This window comes from Glandiceps talaboti, chromosome 21, assembly GCF_964340395.1.
Source record: "Glandiceps talaboti chromosome 21, keGlaTala1.1, whole genome shotgun sequence".
Lineage (NCBI taxonomy): Eukaryota > Metazoa > Hemichordata > Enteropneusta > Spengelidae > Glandiceps > Glandiceps talaboti.
Genome location: NC_135569.1, coordinates 5,045,374 through 5,056,539, shown reverse-complemented (window position 1 = coordinate 5,056,539; position 11,166 = coordinate 5,045,374). Strand labels below are relative to the sequence as shown.

The 11,166-nt window shown below is 36.6% G+C and overlaps 1 protein-coding gene across 2 annotated transcripts in view; it reads left to right on the top strand.

Annotated features, from left to right (window-relative positions):
• Positions 1-10,963, top strand: part of LOC144451171 (aqualysin-1-like) — a 14,986-nt gene extending 4,023 nt beyond the window's left edge. The window contains exons 2-9 of one of the 2 annotated variants that reach the window (XM_078141964.1): positions 853-1,010; positions 2,143-2,286; positions 3,199-3,331; positions 4,049-4,167; positions 4,885-5,029; positions 5,340-5,527; positions 6,083-6,251; positions 8,697-10,963. In XM_078141964.1, the coding sequence (XP_077998090.1) occupies positions 891-1,010; positions 2,143-2,286; positions 3,199-3,331; positions 4,049-4,167; positions 4,885-5,029; positions 5,340-5,527; positions 6,083-6,251; positions 8,697-8,842 (1,164 nt within the window). In that variant the 5' untranslated portion in view covers positions 853-890 and the 3' untranslated portion in view covers positions 8,843-10,963. Of the gene's footprint in view, positions 1-852; positions 1,011-2,139; positions 2,287-3,198; positions 3,332-4,048; positions 4,168-4,884; positions 5,030-5,339; positions 5,528-6,082; positions 6,252-8,696 lie in introns of both variants that reach the window. The other variant, XM_078141963.1, reaches the window with a different exon arrangement.
• The last annotated feature ends 203 nt before the right edge of the window (positions 10,964-11,166 follow it).

Here is an 11,166-nt window from a genome sequence, read left to right as displayed (position 1 = left end):
GTTGAATTATGGATAACCCACAAACGTCAAAGACTTGTTTCCAGTGGGGTCCATGTTAGTTGTGTTCTTCCTCGCGATAATATGTTCTTTGGTATATATTACTTTACCTCGGGGTATATTTCCCTTAGGTCTATTATCTGATAGATTATTATTTGTCATATACAATTAGAAGCTAACCATTGATACAATTCATACAGTCAAATTAATGTTTACTTTACGAAAAATCAGTTAAATAATATTATGCATTATCGGGCATGCCGGTGAAGAAATAAGGTTTACCCTCTCATACTAACTGTAATGAAAATCACGAAGCCTGGCATTAAACGGGGAACTATGTGTCAAATTGGAATCAAGATTTTAAAAGTTTTTGGTTAAATCTAATAATTGTAGTGTAACTCTTTTATTTCACATTTTCGACTGTTACATGAAAAATTTCTTCATTTCTACCTTACTAACATTAGTTAAATTGCTTATAAATTGATATATTTTGACGTCATTTTTGTTCCGTTACTGTGACGGTATTTAATGGTACGTACTTGCAGTATTCTATTTACTGCAGAATACTTAACCATCACAAGAGCTCAAACCCGGTATTAAAATATTACTTGTAAACAATCAGAAGATGTAATTTATTACAAGTATTAAATTGTCGTGGTTATCCCTACTATGCTATCAACTGTTCTAACAATGCCAGAACACAAATTGTGATGTCATAGAAGACATGCATTGACATTAACATTATACTATAGTTTAATCAAGGTATTATATAAGTATTTTCACTTGAGTAAAAAGTTTATAAACTCAGCTTGTGCCACTTTAAGGGTTGTCAAGTGTATTTTATTTTTCACACAGGTATCCATCTAAGACACTTACCAAGTGAAAACACAAAGATGAAGATTTCGGTACTATGTCTGATGATGTTTGTTTCTGTTGCTCTGGGGACGAAAGCAAAATTTTACAAGACAAACAGTAAACAGAAAATTCACGGTTCATACCTTGTTGTTTTGAAGGTAAGGAAATGTTTCTATAAATATAAACCCATCCAATGTAGGCAGGTATTCACTACATGGGTATCTTGTGAGCAAAGACCTTAAAATGACCAAATTGAAACTTTCAATTTGTGTTTTTACGAGACAAAATGCGTTTGATGTATAACTGTTAGAAAATGAGAGAGACTCAAAACTGCCACAGACGTAAAAAAGTCAACACATACATACATGCATACATACATACATACATACATACATACATACATACATACATACATACATACACACACACACACATACATACACACACACACATACATACATACATACATACATACATACATACATACATACATACATACATACATACATACATACATACACACACATACTAACCAACAAACAAACAAACAAACAAACAAACAAACAAACAAAGGGAAAAGTAAACGAAATTGATAATTGCACTGACTTTGAAAAATTATGCTAACAGACTAAAACTAACACTATGAACGGGTTTGACTTTAAACTTCCACTCAACGTACAGTTTCTTCACTTGTGAAATGTATATCACCCATTACTACAGCAGAACCTATGCCCCACATGAGACAACCTTTCTGAATGCAAATATAATACTATATTTCAAGACCTTAACAAGTTACCACTATTTTAAAATAATGTAATATTAGATTATGGGATCCATACAGTAGTATTTTTCGAAAGGTTTAGTAGATGCCACCCTGCTGAAAATGCCAATGTTCTTTACACTATTGTTGCATTAGTGTTACGTTATTATTGCTTTATTATCTTTTATATTATGGCATCATTATTACATTATGAGATCCTTACATTATTCAATCCCACCCAATTTTATCACAAACATGTAGTACTACACTGCTGAACAAATTCTAAGAATTATCGTTACATTATGAAATTATAGTATTACATTATAGACTACTATTATATTATGAGACTCATACATTATAAAATTTTACCAAAATGTGTAGTTCTCTTCTGGAAAGATACCAAAAGGTTTTAGTTACATTATGGTCACATTACTGTTACATCATTAATTATTTATGACATCAATATTTGTTATGACTAACGATGAATCCATTTTTTTTACCTTAACCTTACCTGAATTCACTAATAGCAGAAACATGAAAATGTCCATGACTATGAACAACGTCTTGTTTCAAAATATGGTGGTGACATAACAGTCGTCAATAGCTTCAGTGATGCTTTGAATGGATTGACCATACAAGTACCAGACGAAAATGATGAAATGGTGATTACTGAGGTATTCAGAACTTGTCATTCTTGCGATTCAATGACAAACAGACAAACAAACAAACAGACAGACAGACAGACAGACAGACAGACAGACAGACAGACAGACAGACAGACAGACAGACAGACAGACAGACAGACAGACAGACAGACAATGTTATAAAGACAATAGATAATCATCTTTCCTGGGTTTTTTTATCTATCTAAAAAAGAATTGTATGGTGACCCCTGTTTTTGTTGTGTTATTTTAACTGAGAACAGGTCGGGCCTTTTTAAACAAAGTAGAAAAGTTTTTCGAGGTGCTTTTTTGCCAGTCACAACACAGTATTTATCGATATCGACTTCCATATCTATAAATTCAAAACGTGAGCTAGAAAATAGCTTCATATATTTCCCCGATATTATTTTTGTTCAAGCGAGAAATATTCGAGTGACTCAGGGGTCTTGCCACTACAAGTAGAAAGACGGGTGCTGAAAACCCATTTTTCCAATATTGAAATATTGACGTAGAACGATCAAGGAATGAACTCCATATTTTTTACTTGAATACGTTAAACTTGATTTGCGTGTTATATAATATTAATTATTTTGATAACGTATTAACCATTTTCTTTCTAAGAGACAAAGAAAACCACGACACTTGATAGACAAAACATCGCGCCACTCGACAAAAATCTCACGAACATTGCTACACTTTATCGTTTGACTCGATAAAAATCTTGTCACCAACATTGCTACATTTTATCTACATTTATAGCTGTATATCACTCCAGACGATAAAATATAGCAATGTTGGTAAGATTTTTCCCCCACCAGACGATAAAATGTAGCAATGCCAGTTAAATTTTTGTCCAGCCAGTAAATGTTTTGTTGCAGGTTTCATGCTTTTCGTTGTAATAGCACATTTATTTTTTTCCATAAGATATTGGACGATCCAAGTGTTGATTACATTGAGGAAGATGCTTCTGTAAGTGTTGCTGCGCCAGCGAATTCATGGGGACTTGATCGTATAGACCAAATTTCCTTGCCGCTGGATTTCCAGTATAATCCCCCAGGTACATGAAACCATATACCAAACAAAAACAAAAAGGAATTGTGTGTTTCCAATACAGACAGACACAGACACAGACAGACAGACAGACAGACAGACAGACAGACAGACAGACAGACAGACAGACAGACAGACAGACAGACAGACAGACAGACAGACACTTTGATATCATTTCAACCTCTATTTCGCTCTATTTAGCTTTGTACGATGACCACTGGTTTTAACCATGAATTATAATTTTCTTGAATAAAGTAACCTTAAGACCTTGAATTTCTGAGACGAAAACTACATTAAACGGTGTTTCAAGTGTTATTCATAAGTCACTCGTCCAATCTTTCAGTCATTCATTCACCCTTTCATTTATTCATTTATTCATTTGTTCATTCAATTTCTCATTAATTAATTAAATCATACATTCACTCTATTCATTCATTCATCGTTTCTTTCATTCTTTCGTTTTTTATTTCTTCCATTTATTCATTCGTTCTTTCTTTCATTCATTTATTTATTTATTCAATCACTCACTCATTCATTCGATTGTTCATTTATTCAATTGTTTGTTCATTCTTTTAATTCATTCTTTCTTTCATGCGGTTATTCATTCATTCGTTTTTCTTTATTCATTAGTTCATTTATTCATTCATTCATTCATCTATCCATCCAACCATTCGTTCCCTCCTTCATTTCTTCATTCATTTATTCAATCATTATTTCCCTTTAGGTGATGGAGCCGGCATCAATGTGTATGTTATCGACACAGGGATCTATCCAAACAAGGATTTCTTTGAAAAGAAGAAAGCTGGCGGTCCGGAAGATTTCCTAGATTTCAGTGGCGAACGCGTAATACATTTTGCTTTATACAAGAAGATATCGTTCCCAAATATTTTACTTCGTTCAACCTAGGACAAGACGAGAGACCTAAGGGGTCTTGTCGCTACGAGTAACTAGACGAGCAGTGACAAAACCCTGAGGTCATGAGTATTTTCCTGCTGAATGAAGAAAAATATTTGGGAATTATGTATTTATATTTCCTCAAGCATGATTTTATGAAAAATGGGGAAGCATGAAGCAAAATAATTTACATATCAATACCATTGTAATTTGCATAATTGTTTCGTAAGTATCGGCCAATAATATATGTCTTCAACATCGAAACATTGACATGTTTAACACAACTACACATGGACAATGAGATGCCAGCAATTTCTCTTTGTGTGAAAATATTTGCATGTAAATATTGTCATTCAAAGATTACTAAAGCTCATGATCAAGGGATGATGGAACACTTTTAAAGCACGGCAGAAACCTGCAAAAGCATAGCGGCCTGGGTGGTATCTTGTAAGGGCAGGGTAAGCACCGTGCTTTGTCTATAGTGGGGAAGTCAAGACAGACTAAATCTCACTTCAGATTAGGTTGATTGCATTTGCATTGTGATTACACTAGCTGCAACTGGGACATTTTTTTTCATCAAATAACCAAAAATATATTTACTAAAAATTAGTCAATTACTTATAAAAACAATACTTATATATTGTGAAATTGATGTTTTGTCTGTAGAAAAACAGGGATTGTAATGGACATGGTACCCATGTTGCCGGAACAATAGGTAGTAAGTCATATGGTGTGGCTCCAAAGGTACAATTATGGAATGCCCGTGTATTTGGTTGTTCAGGCAGTGGATCATGGAGCTCTGTCATAGCTGGTACGTTGATCTATACTACAAGCACTTGTTATGTGTTCACCTTCATTTGTCTGTCTGTCTGTCTGTCTGTCTGTCTGTCTGTCTGCTTGTTTGCTCGCAAAATATCTCAATATGATCTATACATGGAGTAAGTGATAGATTGCCTAAGAGACAAAGATGAATTGGTCAGATTTAAGAATGGTTACTCATCCATCCTACATTAAGTAACAACTTTTTCACAGCATTCTATTTAAACTGGTTACAGAAGCATTAGTTCTATCGAGTATATTCATTTAATTCACATCTTGGTTATTCTGTTTCTTTCTGGTAGCAATAAATGAGATTGCAAGTCGAGGAACGCAACCAGGGGTGGTAAATTTATCAATATCGGGTGTCCACAGCCAGGCAGCTAATGACGCAATCAGCAATCTTAGAGCACAGGGTTATCTACCCATCAGTGCGGCTGGCAACAATATTGGAAAGGATGCTTGTTTATATTCACCAGGTGGTAGTCCATATGTAAGTACTTCTTTACCCATTACATTATTATCAACTATATCTCATAACTTAAAATGATTGAGATACCCACAATGCTGTGATTAGAAGTCCCTTGCGTAGCCAAGTACTTGTCTTAGTATTACTATCGCAAGGCGTTTGCCCAAATTGCCCACTTTACATTGTAATTCACTTTCACAAACAAATTTCCAGTTCCCTTGGCATTTAATGTACACACAAAGTGGCCATAAAGCTGTTAGTATCAAACCGTGATGTGTAATAGAAGTCCTTGCTGTTCCAACATGTTATTCATTTGTTTACTTCGCCAGTTTATAACAGGTTCCATTCGTCCACGGTCTGATGTTTGGCAGTTAAATCGGTAATAGCTCCATTAAATGGCCCATAACAATTCTCAGGGAGCCTTCAGTAATTACGTTTGGGCGGGTCACTTTTTATGTAACAGACCGAACTTGGTTTCTCCCCCCCCCTTGTAATTACAGAAGGCTCCTTACACAAACAGTAGCGAGAGAACTTGATTCCGCCGCTTATCAGCAACATGTTTTTGTTATTTAATTGCAGTCAGTCACAGTGGGAGGAGTGATGGAAGACGACACACTTTGGCCGGGGTCGAATATTGGCGCCTGTGTCAATATTTTCGCTCCTGCTTGGGACATCCCAAGTTTAGACAATTCAAAATCCGGTACGACGAGTTTGACTGGGACTTCTATGGCAGCTCCTCATGTCTCAGGTAACTACTGACAAATAATAAAGGTCACTGATGGTCCAATACGCATGCGTGTTGTTTTTGTTTGTTGGGTCGCTTCGCTACCAAATTATTACCCATCATCCCAAGCTCTGGCCACGGTGCTTGGGGTTGGCTTAAAGTTTGTATGACGTTAGAGCTCACTTGGGCTAAGAGCTTTCGTAAATCATGCAAGTCTCTCCTTTGAAACAAAGTCTTTTTAAGCGTCTCTACAATGGTTTCGTAGCATGGGACCCCAAGGTATGAGTGTAGCATGGGACCCCAAGGTATGAGTGTAGCATCGGACCCCAAGGTATGAGTGTAGCATGGGACCCCAAGGTATGAGTGTAGCATGGGACCCCAAGGTATGGGTGTAGCATTTATTTATCTATATATTTGTTTGTTTGTTTGTCTGTTTGTTTTATCTCTATTTCCATTGAGACAAATTGTGCTTTGTTTCCAAAGTTTCGTTGCTTCATTGGGCAGAAATGAAAAACAAATGTTTCTTTCCAATAACATGGCTTTAGAAAATAGGGTAGGTAGGTCGGAATTTTATTTTTTATATTTTTTCTACTGTTTGTCATTGTTGAGAAATCGCTTCATCCCTTAGACAAGTTACTCGTTTGTCACAATACTTCTGTGATAGTTTTATGAGGTGTAAATGAAGTAAATAAAGACCATTATATGTGAAGTAGATGAACACAATAAGGAGGCTGTACTGTACACTTTCATCTTAGGCCTAATAAAAAAAAGTGTGTGGTTCCGATTACGCTCAATTTTAGAATTGGTGGGGTAGGTAGATTTTCCATTTATTGTATTGTTTTCATGTGTGAGTGTCTAGTTCAGGTTTTCCATTGTTTTCCAAATGGTATATGTGTTGTTTATATCTTCCTATCAGATGTACAGCCATTACAGATTGGAAGAACAGTTTTATTTTGTCTTTGTAAGTTGATGTCAGTTTCCGCATCCAGTATTTCTCGTGAGACTTCACAATTTTTGCGATTTTTTTCTTCTCGAAAACATAAAAGTTTAGGGTCGGCAGGGAAAAAGCTAGGTGGGATCGGGTAACTTGAACCCAAACAATTATTTTTTTAGGCCGTCTGGTTTCTCTGGAACAGGTATTTTTCATTTTTTTAAAAATACTAAAGACATTTGGCAAGTATTTCACACGGAAATAGAAGTAGATTGTCCTCATTTATCTTTTTTGAATGTTAAAAAAATGTTAAGGGTCGGTGGCTTAAAGTAGGGTAGGTTGGGTTTTTATTCGGCCTTATTCAAATTTAGAAGTCATTACTGGCATAGGAAACGGTAGACCACCGCCTTTACAGTTCTGGATAATGTATTTCATGCAAGAAATTAGAGTTGTTTATATATATGTTGATTTGTATGCTAACATTAATTAGTTTGTTGCATAATGCCGCCATCAACCTAACAGCTACGTTGTAAGATATTGACATTGTCGCTTGTGACACTTCTGTAATCTATGCTCCAAACACACTGAAAACGTGACTGGGCGAGTAGACTAATAGGCGTTGGTGGCGCTCGTGCATTCAGTCCTGGCGCAGCACCATGATTTCTGTAAAGTAAGGGGTAGGTAACAAATATTAGTCTAGAGCACGATCGATAGAGTGACAAGTACAAATATAAAAGTTGCGGGAAAATTCTACATAGTACCTGGTACAAGTCGTTTAGTTACAAGCAAAGTCTATATTGCGACGAGCACAAAGTCCTGATTTTCCCACCGTCCATTGCGTATTCAACATGGCGGCAAGTAACATCGACAATCCTGATGGTAAGAATCAGTCGATTTCTACTACTAAAAATCGAAAATACGTATTCCTATAGCGTGCGTTCTGGGAAGAATTGGTTGGAGGAACAACAGGGAAAATTTCATTGATTGATTCCACCGTTTGTTGGAGGAGTTAGCGAAAAACTTTTTCTACTGACGGATGTCCTATTCTAATACAAATGCATGTACATACGTATATTGAACCACTGATCTTCTATCAGCGTACTGTAGGGTTTGTTAGCTGGCTGGCTGTAAATATTGTATGCTTTACTTTTTACATATAATTTGCAGGCAACATATGGGTTTGTTATTCTGTCTACACAAAATGTAGTACTACTGTCAATATTGTACATGCATTCGTATAGGAACTTGTGTTTACAGTTTAGAATAGGACATCCGTCGGTAGAAAAAGTTTTACGCAATGGACGGTGGGAAAATCAGGACTTTGTGCTCGTCGCAATATAGACTTTGCTTAAGCTTGTAACTAAACGACTTGTACCAGGTACTATGTAGAATTTTCCCGCAACTTTTATATTTGTACTTGTCACTATATCGATCGTGCTCTAGACTAATATTTGTTACCTACCCCTGAAGGTGCTACTGGAATCCAGTCGTTTAAAAATACATGTAATGATTTTCCATTTCTACCCCTTTCTTCCCAGGAATCGCAGCTGTTATCTGGGCACAAAACCCTACCTGGACTGCCGATCAAGTAGAACAACAAATCTACGCTCGTGCTACGTCTGCTGCTGTTGATGGTATTGATCCAAACGCAAGTAATAATCGATTAGCAAATATAAATGTATAAGATCAGTCAAATTAACAAGGTCGCCCTCTACGACATATCACGTGTAACTTTTTTGACTGTATTTCAACTTTTTAGCAAGACAGGTGATAAATACGCGATATAAATAAGATAGTCTTAATAGGCTTTGAAGCTTTCTGTTTTCAATAAACAACTTAGTAAATTAACAGTTCCAAACAAGACGGAAGGAAGGGTTTGTGGTACTTTCCACCTAAGATATTTTTTTTGTACAAGACCAAAATCTTGCATGCAATAAAAATGGCCACCAAACTGTGCATTGTTGTTCTGATGAGATTGAGATTTTGTATAAAAATGACATCTTTGTATTGACAAATTCTTTGCTAATCTTTACTTGTCGAGATTGACCTGGGAACGGTAACTCTCGGCCAGGGCATTAAATGTAACAAATTCGTGATGGCAAGGTCACGGCGATGAAGAAGTTATATTCCGTTTGCCGTTTGTTTCAGAGAAGAGAATCCGTAGAACTTTTGTTGGTCGATGTATGTATTTCAAAGTTTTGCGCAGACGCATTTCCTTGTACCATTTGAGCGCTTCGAATAAAAATCATTTGTAAATGCAGCATTATACAAGCCTACAATGTTTACAATTTTTCCAGTGACTACCCATGCTCAGGCATGTTGTGAAACATATGTGAGTTGTAAAGCAAAAATGCCGAAAAATACGTACAAGTTTCAGACCATACTCTTTATTTAAGCTGTTTCACTCCTATGTAGCTGTTTCCCTGAGCTGCCGCATAGTCGATCAGTTATGTTATATTTGGATCAGGATGTCCACACATTCGTATGCAGTCACGTTACGTTCACTCCCTACATATTATTCAGTACTCCTATACATAGTTACTTTGTGATCACTTCAGTAGTGTCACTCGATGTTCATATTCTATGCTTGTATACGATCATTTTGTTTTAAATTCATTCATAAGGAACTCCTCTATGTTAAAATTAATACTTGCGATCGCACAGTCATTCTGTGTTCACGCATACAGAGTCGCTGTGTCAGGTGCAGCCAGCGAAGCTGTTCGTGTAAAAATAAAAACAATTGTTCATTCACGATTTTTCAGTGAAAGGGTTTTTTTCTATCGATCAGCGGGAGGGGAAACATCTATGGAAGACCGGTGAGGACAGCGACTGCGACCTGCGAGTTGGAAAACTGCCACCTGCGACTTGTCAGCCTCGATTTCTCATTTTCTCGTAATACTAGAGATTAGGGTATTTATTGTCGACAAGGGCGATTTGGCCAAGTGGAATATACCATGCAGTTTCGTCCAGACACGAAGGAGTTTCAAAAAGCCGTATTTATACAACCCCATGAGCTAGCTATTTACCTACTGTTCGTACTCTCGTCAAAGTGATCTGTGACCTGTGAGTGTGACCTAGCGTTGGGTCAACACACGGTCTGTGGAATAATTAATTTTACCACTACACATGTATGTTTCGCTCTTACAAGTGTTGTGGTCGAAAATAAATAATAAAATGACTATGTTATGCCTAATACACTCAAAGTTACATTCGTCAATGCAATGAGTTGAATGATGTACACTGCCTCGATATGGCACGGCAGCCATCTTGCTTTTCGCTTGGATGTCGCAGATGGCTGTCCTCGCCGGTCTTCCATAAACATCAACGTTTCTGCGGGAAAAACTCCTATGATGGCTGGGTGAGTAAAGGGTGAAATGTATCGGCGTTGGCAATGCGGCATTTCAGCATAGGAGTGGATTTGCAATATCCATAGTGATTCTTGATGTGAGTGAGATGACAGTGGGGCGTATGCCGATATGGGGATAGGGGACAAGCGGCGCGGATACAATTCTGGGCAGTTGGCATGTGAAGGGCGTGTCGTGAAATGTTGCAATGGGAGGGCGCTCATACGAACAGTTGCCACTTTCACCTTCAATCATCAATATAACAAAAAACTACGTCACCAGAGTGCATCAAATATTTTTAACTGAATTCAGAAAACTGACTCGTTGGCTGCACCTGCTGTACGTTGAATTGTTCATACACTCGTATACCACAGTCATTCTATAGTTACGAACACCTATAAACTCCTCAGTCAATACTTCTCTTGGTATCAAAATGGAATCTGTTTATTTCTTATAGTCTCTACGCAGTAAACCTGTATAAATTCATACATAGAAGTAAATAAACATATTGCAAAACTGAAAATATTGGCAGTGTTGTTAGTTCAATATTTTATATTTTCTTTTCTGTTTACATTCTACATATTAGGTGTGTGTGTTTTTAATTTTGGCAAATTTTGTTTGCACAATGAATCATTAATCTGATATTTATAATGTACATCCTGAG